Source organism: Schistocerca piceifrons, chromosome 7 (genome assembly GCF_021461385.2).
Source record: "Schistocerca piceifrons isolate TAMUIC-IGC-003096 chromosome 7, iqSchPice1.1, whole genome shotgun sequence".
In the NCBI taxonomy this organism is placed as follows: Eukaryota; Metazoa; Arthropoda; class Insecta; order Orthoptera; family Acrididae; genus Schistocerca; species Schistocerca piceifrons.
This window is the reverse complement of record NC_060144.1, coordinates 322,287,164-322,309,983: the sequence shown is the minus strand read 5'-3', so window position 1 is coordinate 322,309,983 and position 22,820 is coordinate 322,287,164. Positions and strand designations below refer to the sequence as shown.

The window sequence follows — 22,820 nt, the reverse complement described above, 5'->3', positions numbered from 1 at the left end:
TCTTTCATTCCTTATCCCCATTCCATATTCACCTACTAATTTTCCTTCTTCTCCTTTTCCTGCTATCGAATTCCAGTCCCCCACGACTATTAAATTTTTGTCTGCCTTCACTATCTGAATAATTTCTTTTACCCATCACACTTTTCTTCAATCTCTTCATTATCTGAGGAGCTAGTTGGCACATAAACTTGTACTACTGTGGTAGGTGTAGGCTTTGTGTCTATCTTGGCTACAATAATGCGTTCACTATGCTGTTCATAGTAGTTACCTGCGCTTCTGTATTCACCTGACCAGAAGTCTTGTTCCTCCTGCCACCATTCTTCACTAATTCCCACTATATCCAACTTTAACCTACCCAATTCCTTTTTTTAAATTTTCTAACCTACTTGCCCAATTAAGGGATATGACATTCCATGCTCTGATCAGTAGAAAGCCAGTTTTCTTTCTAATGATAATGAATTCTCTTGAGTACTCCCCAGCCAGAGATCCGAATGCAGGACTATTTTACCACCGGAATATTTTACCCCATCATTTAACCATACAGTACAGCTGCATGTCCTAGGGAAAAATTATGGCTGTAATTTCCCCTTGCTTTCAGCCATTCGCAGTACCAGCACAGCACGGCCATTTTGGTTAATGTTGCACGGTCAGATCAGTCAATCATCCAGACCATTGTCCCTACAACTACTGAAAAGGCTCCTGCCCCTCTGCCGGAACCACATATTTTTCTGGACTCTCAACACATACCCTCCGTTGTGGATGCACCTATGGTACGGCTACCTGTATCGCTGAGGCACGCAAGCCTCACCACCAATGGCAAGGTCCATGGTTCTACTATGTTCGTTATTGTCGGTTATTAGCCGCTGTGCTACGTCTACTATTTTACAGGTACTGTGTGATTTTTCTTTCGAGAAATATATGAGTATATAGCATATAAACCACCAGTGACTGCCACAATTTTCTTCTCCTTATTGTCCATACTTTCTAATATATAAATTATTTTCAAAGTGCTAAAATGTACTATAAGAAATAGAATATCTATAAAATGCTGCACTGTACAATGTACTTGCAGTGAGACAGTCACTATTCCTGAAATCCATCACCCATGTCCTATGGCCTGCTGAGGAGCAATGCAGTACTGGGTCCTCACATAAACCACTAAACTCCACCACATCATGCCACACACACACAGACCAGGCCTGCAGGCAGATCGGTGAGACTAGATCTGATGGACAGGGCTTGCACATTACTGGGAAATGAAGGGCATCACATCAGCAGGCCTGATCCATTAGAGAGATACCCGCAGAAATAGCCTGCGGTTTTGGCCCTTCGTGGAAGTCCACGCACGTGGCCAGATACTCACATGTCACACACACCATGTTGATGAAATGAGACCATGCAACAAATAGCTTGTGCAAATACTCTGAGAATCAATATTAATGAGGATAGGTAACAACTGACCGTAAAGATGATCACTGAGCCGCAGACAGGCAAGTAGAAAATACAATCACACTCTCACAATTAAATTTTTGGTCATAGCCTTTGTCAGAAAATGAGAGCATACACACACTCACACAGTCACTCATACAAATCACTGTCTCCGTCTGCTGCATCAACAATCTCTGAGGATCAGATTGAAACAAATCACTCTTCCAGCTTCCCTGCCTCTTGTTGGCAGCTGCTAGGCTAGTGGCAAGAAATGGTGGCAGCACCGACCGCAAGCTGAGTGGAATGGTAGGAAAGGGAGAAGCAGCAGGAATGAGGGAGTAGGGAAGCAGAGCACGTACTCAGCTGTGCCCTCCAACAATGACACAACTTAGTAAATGAACCATTTCATCTACTGAGACATAAGCAAGATTTTTCCAGTCCCCCCCCCCCCCCCCCCCAACACGTTAGAAGTTCCCTGATAGTCCCCGATTTCCAGAATTTGTGACAACCCTGTACCCCTATTGAAAAGTGTGTGAACCACCTGCAACACTCTGGACGAATTCAGCCTTTGGATGTTTGTATCCCCCCATCTGCAAAACATATTATTGGATTTTCTGCAGCAACGGTTTAAAGGACAGCCAGTTACACAATAATTTCCACAACAGACTGTTCCACATTCAGCTGCATGACACCACAATCCATCAGTTCTCATCAGCCCATTACACCAATATGATTCTATATACACTCTTCAAGAGTGGATACCTTGGTGAATGTCCTGCATGATTTTTAACTCCCAAGAAGTTCACCTTCGATCTTGATGGTGCAAAGCTTCATGATCACTGTGACATGCCATTTTCCATTCAGTGCTCATGGTGCAAGTTAATGGTTTGTTTGGAACATTTCTTGAATGTCAACAATGTCTATTTTGTGAAGTGTAATACATACGTCCTATAAAAGCTTGATCTCTGCAACTCAGGGACACTCATTTTCTGTTGCCTTCCTGACGCATGTGGTGAGTCATTAGCAGCTAAAATTTTTCCAGTCAAAATTGTTAACAGAAAACTTTGAAGTGAGCCTTACTAAAGACTGACTAGCGACATGTGAAGAGTTTTTTTAAGGATTGTGATTTTGCATATCATACATGGGGAAAATGTTCACCAACCTGCAGCCGAAATATATTTGAATGAAACAAGTTCTGTGTTTCCCTAAGCCGATTCAACTCCTTCACAGTGGGTGGCTTCAATAAATCATTTTGGGATGCCTTTCTCTTCTTTCTGCTTCTGTCAGGTGAACCCTAGAACATTAGTCAATGAGGCTTTAAACTGGACTATGAATTACCACTGAAGTACAGAAGTAACAAAACAAATAAGAGACAAAACAGATAAACATTTAGGGTTTTTATACCTCCAATTTCCTTTTTTCTGCTGTGACCACATTTCTAGCTTCTTGAGTTTCCCATTCACTGACCACCTCATTCTCAGAACCCTCATGGTCAGATACAATTTCAGAAGCACCACTTTCAGATTCATAACTTATACTGACTTCATCATCGCCATCTTCTTCTACAGGGGCCATCTGATAACAAAAACAAACAATGTGATCTGTAACTATACCATTAAAAACAAACAAAATATAATTGGCATATAAGTAGCACACACATAAATGTTCAAGAATGAAGAATGATGACAATAACAATGTCCAAAGAAAAAAAATTATCAACAACTATGTTTTACTTGGTCAGCACATGTAACCTTTTTGCCAATGATAGGTATCACAATAATAATAATAATAATAATAATAATAAGGCTCAGTCACCGAGTGCAAGTCTTTCAATTGAACACCACTTCAGTGAGTTGTGTCTTCCTAATCTAACATAGTTAACCAACGAGTGAAAGGGGACCTACAGTTTGAAGTTAAATCCTCACCACATGGCCTTCCTGGTGAATCTTCACATCAATGAGAGATGAAGACTAGATCACAAGCAGACTAAAAATTTCTATGGTCTGGCCAGGATTTGGTTCTCCAACCTTTTGGTTTCCAGGCATGTGCTTTACCGCTAGATCACCAGGCCCAACAACAATGAAAGTTTTCACAATAACAACAAACAAGAAACATATGCTTGCTGGAGTAATATTTCTAGCTTTGTGATACAAAAGACTGGTTAATATTAAGCAGAAACAAATTCCTATCATATGTAATCCAGTTTATTCCATGTGTTTACAGCAAAGTCAACAAAAAATGGCTCTGAGCACTATGGGACTCAACTGCTGAGGTCATTAGTCCCCTAGAACTTAGAACTAGTTAAACCTAACTAACCTAAGGACATCACAAACATCCATGCCCGAGGCAGGATTCGAACCTGCGACCATAGCGGTCTTGCGGTTCCAGACTGCAGCGCCTTTAACCGCACGGCCACTTCGGGCGGCGCAAAGTCAACATTTTTCATTAATTTAGAACTCGCGTCACTAATGAAACAGGAGAACTTCAAGCAAATGCCATCTTGACAAAATATGTTGAATAACCAACCCTTTTTGTAAATGTCATTAAGAGAATTTGAGAAGGTACAATGAAAATTTGCCAGGAGAAACAACTGGAAACAATAAGAGTATGAAGGCTATAAAACAAAAACTCCTGCTGGAAAAACATCATATTTCATCAGTTAAGATGATATTTTTTAAATAAAACAGGTTGAGACAATAAATAATTAATAATGAAAATAACCACGTTCAAAGAGAAATTTCAGATGAGGTGTACAAAGGTATGAAGAAAGGAGGGACACCCGAAGATGATGGTGCCTCAATGTAAATGATTATAGCTAGAGAAAATGTGTGTTTACAGTCATATGCAAAGTCAATAGATATTTGGGTGTTTTGCTTTTTATACAGAAATTATTACAGCAATTAATGCAATTCAAGCTGAGACATTAATGGTGATGGCATACTTCAAATTGTAAAAAGGGTTGGTATACAAATGCCACAGGCAGCGTAAATGGCAGCTGGCATTATAGTCTAGCAGTAAGTGCAACACAGAGCATGTCTACAAGGCAACAGTTCGTCGCAAAATGAGTAGATTTTGGTTAAAGTTGGTATTTTACTAAACAGCTCTTACATGGACTCCCTGACCAGACACCATCTATGGTTCACTTACTACATGAAGAACAGCTGCTAAGTGATCAACAACTTTGTAAGTGCAACATCAACAGTTGGAAGAGGAGCACCACTAGCACAGATTCATTCATTCACCCCCCCCCCTCCTCTCTCTCTCTCTCTCTCTCTCTCTCTCTCTCTCTCTCTCTCTCTCTCTCTCTCTGTGTGTGTGTGTGTGTGTGTGTGTGTGTGTGTGTGTGTGTGTGTGAGGACAAGTAGCCCATGTCATATGTTCCAAGAGTGGATCCTTGATGCACGAACCAATTATAGTCCACCACACCATAGTGTCACGGCTACTAAACTCCTCTTCTGCAGGGACACAAGAAAACTGATGTAGAGGAAGAGTGGGAAGAAATGGAAAATGTAACAAAAAAGGGTCATTCAACTTATGGTTAAGAACTCCATGCAGTTGAAATAGAACTTCTAGCAGTGCAATATGGCCCAAATGATTATGTTAAGCAGGAGTTTTTGAGTGCTTTTTTTTTTTCTTTGACGCCCTGTCACAGCTCTTCCCATACCTGAGAAAAGGGTATTGCTACAAGTTCTCAATCTAATATATTTCACTGCCAGCTAACCTTCAACATTTTGCAACATAAAAATTGGACACCCCCCATTTCAAATGTACAGAGGAAGAATCTCACTGGGCAATGGTATCAGCCTTTGGCACCATTGAACTGCATCTTCTAACACGTATTTTATCATCCGCATTAGGCTAAAGTCAGTAATTTGCAAAAATGATGATTCTGATTTATATGCAGATGAAGTTTCATTTCTCATGGTTTTGTTATGTACACTGACTGCACAATACAGCTAAAAGAGGGAACATAATTATCAGAATGGTAAAATGTAAAAAGAAAATTAAATGCTTTCAACATCTTATTAAGGAGTGTCAAAAACAAAATGTGCATTAGCATCTCAACAAATGTTTGGTACATTAAATATAAATAACAACTTTTGATAGGTACAGAGTACACCAATTTACTCAGTAAAAAATGTTTTGTTTTTATACTTAAGAAGTTTAAATAAGTCTTGTATTCTCAATAATTACTATTAAAAACAGTCTTGATCACGATTTATTTAACAAGGTGACCGGTTTCGACCACTACTGTGGTCATCTTCAGACCATTGAGTAGGAACCCCTTTCTGTTGGAGAATCATTCTCCAACAGAAAGGAGTTCCTACTCAATGGTCTGAAGATGACCACAGTAGTGGTCGAAACCGGTCACCTTGTTAAATAAATCGTGATCAAGACTGTTTTTAATAGTAATTATTTACAAGACATTGATCACTGCTGTTCCCATAATGCATTCAAAAGTAATTCTTGTATTCTCAGTTTCAAGTAACACATTCTTTCTTCCACAGATGATTCTAGCTCTATTGGAAGCTCGTTTGGTCAGCATCAGATCATTAGGATTCATCTGATGAATTCCATCCTTTAAGCTGTACTAAGACAACCAGCAATGAGGACTCTGCTGTACATCATGGTAATAACAGCTGCAGAATGCATGCTCACAGTCATGCATTATGATATCCTAGGTAAAAATTGTAGTACAACAAGTACTCGTCTTTGTTAACTCACTTGAGCTTCATCAGTCACTTCCACAATGGTGTCTAAATGTACCATAATCACAAACTGTTTAGAGACATTCACAATTCCATTTCCTGGTTTGCAGTTGTCAACAAACTGAGAATATCAGATGAAGAATTTGAGGAATTAATAGGGGCTGAAAGGAGAATAGTACAATGGACCCAGAGGTACAAAGCACTTGGGGTGATCCATGCTGACTGCTACTTGTCAGAAAGGGGTAAGCACAAATATTTTATATCAGCTAATAAAGCCACAAAATCAAAATACACAGTTCTTTCAGAAACATAAGACCATGCAATGTTATGTGAGCCTCACTGCCCCTTTTTTAAACTAATTTGTTCCTTATTGTATTCTGAGAAGCTCAGTAATGTATGTAATACTGTAAATGTAAATGAGATTCAAAAAGTACTTGAAGTGAAGTGCAGCTGGACAGCAAGAGACTCTTTTAGTGTGCAGTCCCCGCAATGATAGTAGTTGTGAATCTTTGAGCATGGGGAAAAAAAGGGGGGGGGAGAGGGGGGGAGGGGGGAGGGGGGGGGGGAGAGAGAGAGATGAGAGAGAGAGAGAGAGAGAGAGAGAGAGAGAGAGAGGGGGGGTGGAGGGGGGGAGGGAGAGAGAGAGAGAGAGAGAGAGAGAGAGAGAGGGAGGGGAGGGGGGAGGGAGAGAGAGAGAGAGAGGAAGAAGAAGAAGAATGTTAATCTGTATCTTGTGGAAAGAGGACCTGTTGTTAGGCCATTATGTATTGTTACATGTAATGAAAATTGCTATTGCAGTGATAAAACTGAGTAAAGTACGTGTAAGAGTTGCCAAACATTTATGTATACAAATTTTCTGGAAGTGAAGAATAGAAATATCTTGTTTTTGGAAAAGGAGGTGAACTTCATTGTCATCGCTGGCTATCAATCGACAGAATTATAAGTGTACAAAGTTCACTAAAATACAGGAAAGGCAATGCATTCTCTATAGTTTTCATTCAATACGTAACAACCTCTCACAATTTCTTAGTTACAGTTATTGGATTATGATCTTGTACAATAGTATGGTGCTGAACTCCACTGACCAATTTTGATGTAGCAGGACATGTGGTTTGAAGGAAGTTTGTGTGCCAAGCAATCTCCTTTTCTCATGAAAAGCAGATTGCTGTTTGATCGTATTTACTTACAACAGTGGTCCCTTAGGTATAAGCTACAAAAACTTGGGCTCAAAGCTATCCGCAATATGGCCAAGTAACCAACAGAGTCATACTTTACATCTTAAAGAACAATAACTTATTCCATTATAATACGACACCAACTGGTGAAGAAGCTGATCATTTAAGGAGGTGGCAAACAAAATTCAGGTACCAGTTACGACTTATAAAGTAAAGTCTCAATCAAAATCAATCTCTCTCTCTCTCTCTCTCTCTCTCTCTCTCTCCAACACAACAAGGAATATACAAAATACTTAAAGGCATTTCAGCTATTTTTATTTGCTCACAATACAAGGCGAAAAGAGGTACTTACCAAGATTTGTTAAAAACTGACAGCAGCTATGGTGAAAAGTGCTCTTAAGGGGTCCTCACATGTTCAATAATATTGCCAAACTGATCAGCTGAAGGCCCATATTGACATACTGTCAATAATAGAGATATTGACAAGCAATACCAATGGCTCTCAAAATATTCTTCGTATTATCAACACATACTGACCGTTGTGATGTCAAGTATTGACAGTTTGCCAATATTCTCCATTTAAATGTTGACAAAGCTTCGTGAACCAATCATATGGCACTAGTGTGCACTGTTTATGTTTCCAATTCGCCTTATGCACATCATTTCTCAAGTTCAATTTTTCAAGTAGTCTTTTTAAAGAAAACAATTTTAATAGATCTATGCAAGGGTAAATATTGTTTAAACCACTTTAGGGGTGGTCACACAGGATGTTCTATGACACTGCTGAATTTGTTAATTTGAAAATATAGTATAGCTTAGTGAATTACACAGCAGTAAGGAAAAATGCATCCATTTATTAAAAAATGTCATATATCTGCTACGATTAGTAAGAGGTCAATGATATATATATGGAAACATTCCACGTGGGAAAAATATATCTGAAACAAAAAGATGATGTGACTTACCAAACAAAAGCGCTGGCAGGTCGATAGAAACACAAACATACACACAAAATTCAAGCTTTCGCAACCAATGGTTGCTTCATCAGGAAAGAGGGAAGGAGAGGGAAAGACATCTTTGCCTCTTTACTTCCACCCTCGACTGACATCTCTGCCCAAACTCTTTGCCTTTACAAATGTCTGCTTGTGTCTGTGTATGTGCGGATGGTTATGTGTGTGTGTGTGTGTGTGTGTGTGTGTGCACGAGTGTATACCTGTCCTTTTTTCCCCCTAAGGTAAGTCTTTCCACTACCGGGATTGGAATGACTCCTTACCCTCTCCCTTAAAACCCTCGTCTTTCCCTCTCCTTCCCTCTTTCCTGATGAAGCAACCATTGGTTGTGAAAGCTTGAATTTTGGTGTATGTTTGTGTTTGTTTGTGTGTCTATCGACCTGCCAGCGCTTTTGTTTGGTAAGTCACATCATCTATGTCCATTTCACCAAATTATCCCAGAACGTAAAAAAAAGTGTTACGTTAATTGCCAGAAGTTTACCCTTGCCAGCCACATATCATTTCTTCACAGCTTTCCACAGAATTTTACTATGTTTGATGATATTACAGATCTTAACTTTTGGACGACTTGTCTGTTGGCAGAAATCTCAAAGTTACTCCTAATCTCTCATCAACTGTGATTGCCTCTCTAATCTACTTATTCTGCTTCACTATTTTGTCTCATAATGGCATTAATAACTTGTCATATGATGCAGGACGCACTGGAAAATAATTTATGAAATCTTTCAGATCTGTGGTTCTGATTTTGGTCAGTAAATTAACATGTAACCAGCCCCTCCACTTTTTTCAACCACTCCTCAGGCCCATTTCAACTTTTTGGATGTTTTCTGTTGCTTGCAAGCAATATCTAATATAATTCCAGCACACACTTTCTTTTGAGTGTTTGACATTTTAACCTGTAAAACCTTGTTATCAACTGCCACCTTTTGTAAATATTATCAATGATGTGAGAATGCTTCAATATATTGATGGGGTGACAAACAATAAATAGTGAACATGTGCAAGTCTGATTACAAAATTCTGTGATGGTATTGTTGAGCAAGGGAAATGTGGCAGACATAATCCACATAATAAACTATCAGAATGTGGTGACGATCATGTAGCAGAGCATCTTCAGTTGTTCTTTCAGTAAATTACACTACCATAAACAAAACTCACGTAGGAGATATTTTTATTTGATCTTGAATTTTATAGTTACAAAAGAGCTCCATGATCAGGTCTACATGACCACACAATGCTGCCCAGCTGCCACATCATCCTGTGCCAAAAGGAAGCATTTGAATGCACTATAAGATGGGAATGGGGGTTAGCACACCACTTTCCTAGCTGCTGTAAGCTTTTCAGACCATGAAGTTACTATGTCACATTCAATTACTAAGTTATCTCCTTAAGTGACATCACAAATATGAATGTTCCCATTCCAGTCCTACCACCAGAGAAGTCCCTCTCAGTACCAGGAATTGAACCCAGGTTCTCCATATAGCAGACACACTGAGCACTCATCTATGGAGGCACACTAAGAAAAATGATTATAAAGTCAAATGTGAAGTAGACAATTGCAAGTTAAAGTATTTTCTAAAGTACAGCCAAATATTCCATGAGAACAGTTTACAGTTCTATAATCAATTAAAAATTGCCATTGTAAATGTTTTGCATTTGCATCACTTACAGAGAAGTTGTTGAAGAGATAAAAATCATGACAAGTGTTTACAGAGAAAAGATCTGTCTCAAAAGAAGCATAATGAATATTCAAGAGAAGTGGCTGTAAATTTCCACCAACAGAGTGCCCCAAGAGGAATGGTCAATATTTATGAATGTGACAGGAGCAAACATTCAAAGCAAAAAAATCAAATAACCAAGGGCTCTGAAATGCACACCTTAAGAACTATGACCAGTTGCTCAGTAGAAGAGATGTGTTTCACACTGGCAAGGATGAACAAGTGCTCATAGCTCTTAAGATATGCATTTTAGAGCCCACGTTTGCTAGACTTTTTTGCTTCAAATCATCATTTTTCCCGGGACGCCCTGTATAAGTTGTACTAACCCCTAAATGTAACATGGGAAAATTGATAACATTTAGCCTTACCATAAACAACTTGGGAAATCAATACAGCACCTTTTACTTGTGGAATGAGATGAATGTAAAAAAGAGGGTCAGTTTAAATCATCATGTGTGTCTACATGCGACTACATCACAGCGCTACCAGACATCACGCACATGGCAGTGCTGTCAGATGGACGAATGTGGGTCGGCACAAAATTCTATGTTTGTTTCTATATGTATCACCCTGTGTAAGAACCATCCAAACTTGTAGCTTGTCTACCACATTTTTTTTTTTTAACTTGTCACATAGAAATGTTTATTCTGGCTAGAAATAGAAGACATAAATATGGAGCTAGTTCCAGAGACAGACTGCAACAACAGACAGCACCACTGAGGCAGGTACACAGCCGCTAGACATTAACTAGTAGCGACCTATAGAAACTGCCATTGATAACATGTAGGGTTTATACAAACCGGTGTTAGTTCCCGCACTACTGGAACACAGTGAGAGGGTTCTGCCAATTTTCAGTTGATCTCCAAGCCACACTGGCAGCTCAAAGTGACCTGGGCTGTTCCACTCAACCAAGGCTGTATAAAAGACTGGCCAGAATCAGCTACAGGCACTTTGTGTCTTGAAACTTCCTGGCAAATTAAAGCTGTGGGCTGGACTGAGACTCGAACTCAGGAACTTTGCTTTTGTGGGCAAGTGCTTTACTGAATGAGCTACCCTTGCAGAAATCATGACCTGTCCTCACAGCTTGACTTCCACTGGTACCTCATCTTCTACCTACTCCACTGCAGAGTGAAAATTTCATCCCAGAAACACCCCCCCCCCCCCCCCCCCCAAGGCTGTGGCTAAGCCATGTCTCTGCAATATCCTTTCTTCCAGGAGTGCTAGACTCACAAGACAGAAGAGCTTCTGTGGAGTTCGGAAGGTAGGAGATAAGATACTGGCTATGAGGACGGGTATGGAGTCGTGCTTGAGTAGCTCAGTAGTTAGAGCACTTGCCACAAAAGGAAAAGGTTCAGCACACAGTTTTAATCTGCCAGGAAGTTACATATCAGCATACTCTCTGCTGCAAAGTGAAAACATCATTCTGGACTTCATGTCTTGCTCTCAACATGCTCCATCTGCCTCAAGTTTTGTACACCATCATTGACATCGCTGTGACCTGGCCTCTGCTTACAGACTAATCTTTGGACAAACAAATGATTGCTGTCCTTTGGACTCTGCTCCAGGAGGCCTTACAGACTTTGCTTTGCTTATGCTCAAATTGTCTAATTTAGGAATAAGTGCTTCCCTTGGATTCTGCTCCGGATCTCTCCTCCCATGTATGTATGTGACTGTGCTGTGTAGCGAAGCAATAAGTACCTCTTAAAATAGAAAATATGGAGTGCGCCCTGTTTCCCCATCAAGGTAAGAGAAGAAAAGCATGTGTCAGTGTACGTCTCTGGATACAAATCATTTGAAGGTACATGAGGAACCTTTGTCCTTTTCTCATCAACACTACTCTGTATGACAAACATTAAGTGACCAGAAAGAGATACTTAAAATCCAATGTATAGCTTTTGCACCCTAAACTATGAAAGAAACAAACTTTTCAGCAATTTATGGAGCAGAATTTGATAAAGGTGATTACCAGAAGTGGCCTTATAAAGAAAGAGACAACCTTCAGCATGTATGTCTGTCCAAAGGCACACTCATAAAGTTGCCGACTGCAAAAGAAATAATTAAAGTTCTCCTCAAAATGTATGAAGCACAGCTACCAAAGTAATACTAAAAATGTTACCACAATTTGCTGAGGAGTGGGAACATTACATTACGCTCTATCTGAGCCAGACAGAGATGAGGATTAAGTTAGTTATGTGAATTAAATTTCTTTGTTGTGATTCCTCAACGTCCACCCAACATAATTTGTGAAGAAACAGTTCATGGGTAAACAGCTGGATGTCAGTGTCCAGCGGGCACAATATGTTGAAAATGCCAGTCTGGTGTTCTGTACACTGTCCACACACAGGCACAAGTATGAGTCCAGTATCTCCTTCCCCTTCTCCAAGTCATACCATCCAAGCTTCACATCCAGGGACATGTGCTGGCAGAGTCTTCAATGTTGCTCTGCCTGCCCTTCGGCCATTCACGCGTGAACTATACTGTGTAATTTTTTGTTTGTCTTTTGCTTGCTGACTGAATCTTTGGTTTGTTCTTTGAATGTTTCAATCTGTGAAACATATTTTGAGGCAATAAAATTAGGATGGAAACACAGCATCTCTCACGTACTTTTAGTATACACAGGGTAATCATTAATAAAATCAACAAACTGAAAAGATGGATTCCTCACTAGAGGAAAAACATGTGGAACCTGGAGGGAAAAAATGAACATGTTTCCGGATCACTGCCTTGGTAGATAGCACTGACGAATGACAGTTTCTCTGACCAAGAACTTCCTGTTCCTTGTAGGCTGCAGGCTGCCCGATGGACACAGCATACCGTAAGCAGCAGAATGGTCTTGTATTGACATTGGGAACAAGCAGAGGTGGTGTTTGTGTACTGTCATGCAGATGGAAATGATCAAGAGGCAGCACAGCTATACGAAACCAAGTACGCTCACAGACACCAATCACATAACACAATATTTCCAAGTCCTTTTTTGATGTTTGAGTGATCATTGGTCCTTTCGGCAGACAAAAGGTGTAGGGAGGTGGCAGATTATGCGAAGCCCAAGGAACAATTATGTGCATCCTGCATGACAACGGCTACTATCCCTATCACCTGAATACACAAGGAAAACACTACCCATCAAGGAAAATTCATTTTTGTTTAGAAGGCTCAACTGTATCAGCCTGAAATTCTCAGGAAGAAAGATTTTCCTCAGCTTAAAAATTGTTGGAGAAAGACAATATCACCAATTCATTTAAATTAATTTGGAAAAAAAGATGAAATTAGTGTCCAAGGACTTGTCAATTGTTACAAAAATAACAGAACCAACAGACAGATCTACAAAATGTGGGATTTCAGCCTGTAAACAAGACAGTATGCTGCAATACATGTATAAATTTACGCATGACAATGGCTATTTTGTTGTCAACGTTTGTATAATCTTATTTGAGGAGAATGATGGACTGACAAAGTTCGCGAAGCATACAGGCCCTTCATGATAGTTGTATTGGCCAGTTCAAAACCCTATATGTTGAATCCCTGATCAGCATATTGCCACAAATCTAACCACTTGTTATGTGTCACTGGATCGGTGTTAGTTTCTCAGAAACAGTTGTTACAAAACAGCTGACAAAAACTTAGAATCACCGCAGTACTAATTCTTTTTTTTATTTTTTTATTTATTCTTTTTCCCCCATTTCTCCCTCCCACTCTCCCCCCAGGAATTTCTATTCAAACGATAAAAATACCTATACACGAGAGTTGGGAACCTGTGCTAAGTATCTCAAGGGCTTAGAGAGTTACCTAATAAAACAACACAAGGCCTGTGAACCTCTATTAAAAAACTAGCTAGCTTACAAAATTGGGAACCTGAAAAAGTTCGCCCAACCTTGCCTAGAACACTCAGAGGGCGCCGTTGGCGGGAAATATTAAAACGTCCACTACTGGTTACCAGCTTTGACCCATGAGGTCATCAAGATGGTAGACATCACCATTTTGCACTTACGCAACATGGTGAGCATGACGTCACACATTCAAAAATTAAAAATACAAGTAGGTGAAACCATCCCATAATACAAAATATAATCAAAATAAATCAAAGAGGAACATGAAACCCAACGGGACAACTGCAGGAATTAGGGATTTTTGGGCAGGGACAAACAAAAGAATATCATGACTGAACAGCCTAGCCTGAAGCAGTAAACCCCTCTGAATAGATCGTCAAACATTATTATGGTGGTCACACCACATATATTAATTCCTAGTCGGCAACTTTAATTAATTCCATAAATTTTCCACAAGCTGACTGACTTCTTGGCCAGACCACACAACTTGAACTTTGCGATGTCATCACATCATCTCCCATTGCAACATGCAAAGACTTACTAATGAATTCCCAGACATATCCACAACCAATAATGCAACGCAAAAATTAAACACCTTACCATTAACCACACACCAACTAACAATTCCAAAGCCGCCCACAAATGTACAGACAGTAACCGCCAACACTACAATTATTCAGTAACGTAGTTCAAAACATATAAATGCAATAAGAAGTAGTCAAGTAATATATAACACTGGACAAACTGGACTGCATCAGTCCAATCACTTGCTAACAACACTCAAAAGCAACTTTGAAACATCAACACAACACTAGAGAGCACCATCACACACAATAAAATGTCCTCTTCAAACATGATCCATTTCAAATACACTGCGCAATCATGACAGCACATAGCACAAAACAAATAGACCTCGAGTCAAAGGTGATGACTGGTACTAGACATTTTGGGCAACCCATTACTTTTTAAGTAACTGGTAGCAGCAAAAACCTTAATGGAGCAACACAAACCATTAATTTGACTGTCACTTATAATCACTTCTCAACACATTACCAGTAAGTTTTTGTATGTCCTTTCTTTTGACTGGAGGTCTTGGGGACCACAGCCATTCACCATTATAAGAAAATAAAACACCTACAGCCATCCTTATGATCTTGTAAATAAGATCATAAAGATGGCTGCAGGCAATTAAGTATCTTACAATACCACTAGTACAGCCTGTGATGCTCAAAAATATTGATTTGTACGTGAAAATTTAATGGGTAAAGGTAGGAAAAAAGCAATTGTAGAAATCTGATATTTTGTAGAGAAGAGAATGTTCTTTCAAATGGCAGTTAGTGCAAGTAAAAACCAACGGTCAAGAGAAGTTTCTATATAAGTTGTCACCTTTGACCAGTGGTATATTGTTAGCGGCTGCTGTGACATCACATTTTGGTGTATATATTCACAGTTTTGTTGTAAATTGGTTTAGCCAACAGATTCATCTTTAGCTTTGTGGAGGTCTATGTTAGGTTGGAAGGTGACAAATGTAGAAATAAAAAAAAACCTGATTATGGTCACATCATTATATTTGCCATATTGTTTAGACATTTGTCACATGTTTCCTACATCACTGGTCAAAGGCGACATCTTCTATCGAATAGTTCTCTTAATCTGAACCCTGTACCCTTCTGAGTTAAAAAGCCACTCATCTCTCCAGTTCTCCCCCCCCCCCCCCCCCCCCCGTCCCCACTTCAGTCATCTCATATACTAATATACTATAAGCCCTCAAGTGACAAAACTTGCAGGTTTCATAATTTAAGATAATAAGTCAAAAAAAGCTGTGCCTCATAAATCATCTATGTGAAAAGAGCACGATATGAACACCTGAAAGTAATTTTATCCTGACAAAATTTAATGACTCCTTCATGGGTTGTATTAAAATTTGCCAACTACAAGGTTTTTTATTCTTACCTTTTGTTGTTTGGCAAAACTGTAATGAAAAATGGGACAGATAAATGAAGCACATCTCTGAAGCTAGAGCACTTGACATAAAATCACTCAAATTCATATGTAGTAATTACTTCACAAAAAGGGTCGACCGAAGAGTCCGATCCCACCCGTCGGCTTTGACCCGTGACGTAAGGCTGTTGTGGTGTGTGACGTCACGACGGCGCGGAATTTAGTTTGTGAGAGTGGCGTGTTTGTAGGTGTTGTTTTCATGCGATCAGTGGTGCTCTCTGGTGGCGTGTTAGGTGATGTTTTTGGTTTAGTTTGCGAATGTGGCGTCGTGTGTGAGTTTTGGTAAATTGCTTTTTTTATGTCTTTGGTAGGTTTGGATATGACTGACAGGGTCAACAGTTTTCAGTTGTCGGCTATGATGGGGGACAGTGCGTTGTCTCTAATAAAATTTCTTCAACTATTCGGATTTTTGGATGAAGTCGTGAAGTGCTCAGTATGTCGTGAAGAAATGAGGCTTACTTAAAGTTCCGGCGTCGCGGACCATGGACGGCTATATGTGGAGATGTCGTAACGATAAGAGATAAAGGGAAGTGTTCGATCCCAATGTGTGGCTGTGAATGTTGGTATCAGGAGATGTTTTTGAGCTATATAGGTCAAGGGAAGTGTTAGGTCCTAATTTATGGGATCGAGAGCTGCTGTTGAGCTATATAGGTCAAGGGAAGTGTTCAATCCCAATTTATGAGATCGGGAGCTGCTGTTGAGCTATATAGGTCAAGGGAAGTGTTCAATCCCAATTTATGGGATCGGGAGCTGCTGTTGAGCTATGTAGCTCAAGGGAGGTGTCCGATTCCAGGTGATATTATGTTTAGTGGTATTTGGGGAGTTTTGTGATGGCAGTTTCTTTCGTCGTTTTGTGTAGTTTTGTATGGGGATGGGTGTCTAAATTTGTTTATATTTAGTTTGTCCCCACCCAAAAACCCCCTATTTCCCGCGCCTGTCCCGTTAGTGTCATTAGGCTTTTTGTGGAACGTGTTTGTGTATGTTTTTCGATGTATTTTCGTCCTCATAATGTGTACGTAATGACTTTATATGCGCCATATTGGAATCGTGGTTTATGGTCGTTTCCGCCATATTTGTGACGTCATGGGTCAAAGCAGACGGGCGGGATCGGACGCTTCCGTATTTCCCACAAAAAGATTCCGTATTGTGAGTGCTCAATAAATTTGAAATGTATGGGACATTTTGTAACAAAAGTTACATTAAAATTCGTGGCCTGTATTGTAAATGCAAACAAGTTTCATAAGCTGAAATTTCCTGGTAGATTAAAACAGTGCACTGGATTGAGACTCAAACTTTGGACCTTTGATTTTCATGAGCACGTTCTCTATTGACTTAACTACCCAAGGACAACTCACTACCTGTCCTCATAGCAGCAAAGCACTTGCCTATAAAAGGCAAAAGCCCCATGTTTGAGTCTAGGTCTGACAAACAGTTTTAATCTGCCATGAAGTTCCACAGCTGTGTACATTCTGCTGCAGAGTGATAAATTCTTTCTGAAAACATCATCCAGCCTGTGGGTAAGCTAAGTCTCCACAATTCCCTTTCTTTCTGGGATGCTAGTCCCGCAAGTTTCGCAAGAGAATTGCTGTGAATTTTGGAAGGTAGGAGGTATGGTACTGATGGAAGTAAGGTGTGAGGACAGGGGGGTATACTTGGTTATAGGATACCACCTGTCTCTTTTGACCCGTGACATAGTTATACTGTGCCACGACGTGTTGTGTAAAGTCATCACGTCATGGTATATTTGTTTTGAAGTGGAAGTGAAATGCTGTAGAGGGCACGGTGTGTGAAGAGGTGGAGTACTCTAGTGGTTTAATTATGCAGTGGTGACGTGTTTGTGAGGTCTGTTATAGTGTCATTTACTGTGTTACAGATGTCATGACGTGGAGTGTACAAAATTACATGGTTGCACAATGGAATATATTGAGCAGAATGCTGTCATATGAAACAGATTACATTGTAAAATTTGAACTGTTCTTTTAGGTGCTAACTCAACTATCGAGTAAGTGGATTAATGTTCTTAATTAAATCATGGGAGAAGGCAGATGACTCAATGTTTATTGACATATAGAACATGTGACACTTTTATTAATAAACATTGATCCACCTACCTTCTCCCATGATTTAGCTATAAAAACCTTGATCAACTTACAACGTTTACCGCAAAACCATTTTTCATGGGTTCCACCATCTTGTTCTAGCCGACTCATCATTCATCATGTTCACCTCTCATAATTCACTGCACACACAAACTGTTACGAATTGCAGCATGCAACAGAAATGCCATTGACTGGAGACTGGGATACCAGCTTTTGTAGTTGTGTGGGTGTTTAATGGTATCTCAGTCTAGGGTTGAGCTATATAGGTGAACTGGAGAGCAGGATATCGGATTTTGTAATTGTGGGGAGGGGGGGGGGGGGAGTTAGTTATTGGTATCTCAGCCTAGGGTTGAGCTATGTACGTGAACTGGAGATTGGGATAAACGCTTTTGAAGTTGGGAGGGTGGGGGTTTTACTGGTAACCTGGTCTAGGGTTGAGCTATATAGATGAAATGGAGATTTGGAATACCATGATCTTATGGTGAGTTTGGAATGGTTTTGTAGGGTTTTAGTTTTGTGCAGTTTCGAGTGTTATGTTTTTTGCATAGTGCTACATTTTGAATGGTGGTGGTGTTTTTATTACTGAAAATTAGTGTGTTCACCCAGAGTCCCATTCTTTCAGTGGCTGGCCTGTTAATTTCATCGGATTTAGTCAGTGTACTGGTTCACATGTTATTTGCATTTTTATGGGTGTCATTGTCTATGTTTTGATCGCCATGTTGGATACTATCAGAATATGGATTTTTAGCATGCATGGTGACGTTTGACATGGCGATGACTTCACTGGTCAAAGGAGACAGCTGATATCCCTGTCTTCGTTAATCCCAAAGGCAGGTCATGAGTCACGTTTAGGTAGCTCAGTCAGTAGAGCACTTGCCCGTTGAAAGTAAAGGTCCCAAGTTGAAACTTTTGTCTAGCACACTGTTTTGGTCTGAACAGGAAGTTTCATATCAGCGCACACTTCACTGCAGAGTGAAAAATTCTTTATGGAAGTATCACAAGTTGGTAATTATTTCTTACATAAACAGTGTCCCTGAAGCTTTATAAGTCGTGGAGTGCCTTCCCCCAGGAATCTAGTTACTAACAGAACTTTAGTGTAGTCCGAAGTCTAAGTTAGGATGAAATGAGTCAAGCTGAAATCTTTATAGGAACAGAAAGCTGGCTAAAGCCAGAGATAAATTCTGCCGAAATTTTTACAGAGGCGCAAACCGTGTTCAGAAAGAATAGATTAAATAAGGTAGGTGGTGGTGTGTTTGTGTCTGTTAGTAGTAGTTTTTAGTGAAGTTGAAATAGATAGTTCCTGCAAATTACTATGGGTAGAAGTTATACTCAATAGCCGTACCAAAATAATAATTGGCTTCTTCTACCCACCCCCCTGACTCAGATGATATAACAGCTGAACGCTTCAAAGAAAACTTGAATCTCATTACAAATAAGTACCCCACTCATACAGTACAGAAAACTTGAATCTCATTACAAATAAGTACCCCACTCATACAGTCTCATACAGATACTTCAATCTACACTCGATTTGTTGGTGAAAATACATGTTCAAAGCTGGTGGTAGACAGCAAACATCTTCCGAAATTGTACTAAATGCTTTCTCTGAGAATTACTTTGAAAAATTAGTTCATGAGCCCACACGAATTGTAAATGGTTGCAAAAACACACTTGACCTCTTAGCCACAAATAATCCTACTCTAACAGAGAGCATCATGACAGATTCAGGGATTAGTGAACACAAGGTCATTGTAGCAAGGCTCAAAACCATATCAACCAAAACCACTAAAAATAAACGCAAAATATATCTATTTAAAACAGCAGATAATAATTCGCTTGATGTTTTCCTAAGAGAGAGTCTCCATTCCTTCCAAGCTAATTATGTAAGTGTAGACCAGATATGGCTCAAATTCAAAGATACTGTATCGACAGCAATGGATAGATTCATACCGCATAAGTTAATAAGAGATGGGACTGATCCACCATAGTACACAAAACACATCAGAACAATGTTGCAGAAGCAACAAACAAAGCATGCCAAATTCAGAAGAATGCAAAATCCCCAAGACTGGCTAAGTTTCATGGAAGCTCAAAATTTGGTGCGGACATCAATGCGAGATGCTTTTAATAGTTTCCACAATGAAATATTGTCTCAAAATATGGTAGAAAACCCAAAGAGATTCTGGTAATATGTAAAGTACATCAGTGGCAAAAAACAGTCAATACTGTCACTGCGTAATAGTGATGGAAATGTTACAGAGGGTGGTGCCACTAAAGCAGAGTTACTAAACTCAGTTTTCTGTAATTCCTTCGCGAAAGAAGATGAAGTAAATATTCCAGAATTCGAAACCAGAACAGCTGTTAGCATGAGTCACTTAAAAGTAGATACCTTAGGTGTTGCGAAACGACTCAAATCACTTAAGAAAGGCAAGTCTTCTGGTCCAGATGGTACACCAATCAGGTTCCTCTGAGTATGCAGACACAACAGCACCTTTCTTAGCAATCATATACAACTGCTCACTTGACAAAAGGTCTGTTCCTAAAGACTGGAAAGTAGCACAGGTCACACCAATATTCAAGAAAGGAAATAGGAGTAACCCATTGAATTACAGACCCATATCACTGACCTCAGTTGCAGTAGGAGTTTGGAGCATATACTGTACTCAAACATTATGAATCACCTTGAAGAAAATTACTTATTGATACATAACCAACACAGATTCAGAAAATATCGTTCTTGTGCCACACAGCCAGCTCTTTATTCCCTTGAAGTAATGAGTGCTGTCTACAAGGTATCTCGGATCGGTTCCATATTCCTAGATTTCCAGAAGGTTTCTGATACCGTTCCTCACAAGTGACTATTAATCAAATTGCCCACATATGGAGTATCATCTCAGTTGTGTGACTGGATTCGTGATTTCCTCCCAGAGAAGTCACAGTTCGTAGCGATAGACGGTAAATCATCGAGTAGAACAGAAGTGATATCTGGCATTCCGCAACGTAGTGTGAAGGCCCTCTGCTGTTCCTGATTTACATAAATGATCTAGGTGATAATCTGAGCAGCCCCCTTAGATCTTTTGCAGATGACGCTATAACTTACCATCGGAGTAAAATCATCAGACAATCAATTCCAATTACAAAATGATCTAGAGGGAATTTCTGTATGGTGCGAAAAGTGGCAATTGGCACTAAACAAAGAAAAGTGTGAGGCCATCCACATGGATACTACAAAAAATTCGATAAATTTTGGGTATACGATAAATCGCACAAATCTAAGGGCTGTCAATTTGAGTAAATACCTAGGAATTACATTTATGAGCAACTTAAATTGGAAACACCACATAGATAATATTGTGGGGAGGGTGAAACAAAGACTGCGCTTTGTTTGCAGAACACTTAAAAGATGCGACAAGCCCACTAAAGATACAGCCTACATTACACTTGTCCGTCCTCTGCTGGAATACTGCTGTGCGGTATGGGATCCTTACCAGGTAGGATTGACGGAGGACATCGAAAAAGTGCAAAGAAGGGCAGCTCATTTCGTGTTATCGCGCAATAGGGGCAAGAGTGTCACTGATATGATACGTGAGTTGGGGGTGGCAGTCACTGAACCAAAGGCGGTTTTCTTTGTGGCGACATCTATTTACGAAATTTCTATCACCAACTTTCCCTTCCGAATGTGTAAATATTTTGTTGACACCCACCTACATAGGGAGAAATGATCTTCATAATAAAGTAAGAGAAATCAGAGATTGAACAGAAAGATTTAGGGGTTCCTTTTTTCCACTCGCCATTCAAGAGTGGAATGGTAGAGAAGTAGTATGAAAACGGTTTGATGAACCATCCGCCATGCACATAAGTGTGAATTGCAGAGTAACCATGTAGACGTAGATACTGAAATAGGCTAGTGTGCAATATTAACCCTCCCTGTAGCATAAACTGAGGTCTTCACTAGATTGGAAGCTGATGGTACCATTATGAGATAAAACGCCAACAAATGTGAATACAAAATAATTATTGGAGTAATAGACTGAATGGTAGTTAGGCCAATGTCTATGTCCAATCCATATTGAATCAACTTTCCATTATAAAAATTTAAAGTCCAAGAAAAATCCAGAAACGCTGGAGCAGATAAAAGATAAATCTTTGGTTGTGGTTGTTTGGGGGAAGAGGCCAAAGGTTATCGGTCTCATCGGATTAGGGAAGGACGGGGCAGGAAGTCTGCCGTGCCCTTTCAAAGGAACCATCCCAGCATTTGCCTGGAGCAATTTAGGGAAACCACAGAAAACCTAAATCAGGATGGCTGGGCGGGGGATTGAAACGTCATCCTCCCAAATGCGAGTCCAGTGTACTAACCACTGTGCCACCTCACTTGGTAAAAGACAAATCTCCAAGGAGTATTTTGGTGCATACTGTGTATATCACAAAAAAATGCAGACATTGGGGAGGAGTCCTAAATGATGTCCAAATGAAAGGCATAATTTTTGAGCTGTCAAAAATCCCAAAACAGCATCTGAGACAGTTAATGTTAAAGATACTGCCTATCATGCACGCCTGCATTCTTAATACTTGTAACATTCAATTAAAAATGTTAACGAAAAGGATGTCCTTGGCAACAGTGCATATAATATCCATTTCGAAATTACAGATGACTGCGTTGAAAACTCATGATTACAATCAAAAAATTCCATTAAGTACTTTAGGAAAAGAAACTAGTTGAGGAGGAAACGTATTTTGAACGTAAAGAGAAGGAATTTTAGACAGAGGCAACTGCATACAAAGGCATATGAATATGCCTAGTAAATAATAGATTCTCTGGGAAATTAAAATTCTATGTATTCTGATCCTTACGA

At 39.7% G+C, this 22,820-nt stretch overlaps 1 protein-coding gene across 1 annotated transcript in view; it reads right to left on the bottom strand.

The window, feature by feature from the left end:
- LOC124805161 (nucleolar protein 6) overlaps positions 1–22,820 on the bottom strand; it is a 137,413-nt gene that overhangs the window by 113,921 nt on the left and 672 nt on the right. The window contains exons 2-3 of the mRNA XM_047265641.1: positions 2,833–3,003; positions 2,591–2,722 (exon numbers count right to left, since the gene is read on the bottom strand). Of these exons, the coding sequence (XP_047121597.1) occupies positions 2,591–2,722; positions 2,833–3,003 (303 nt within the window). The remainder of the gene's footprint in view (positions 1–2,590; positions 2,723–2,832; positions 3,004–22,820) is intronic.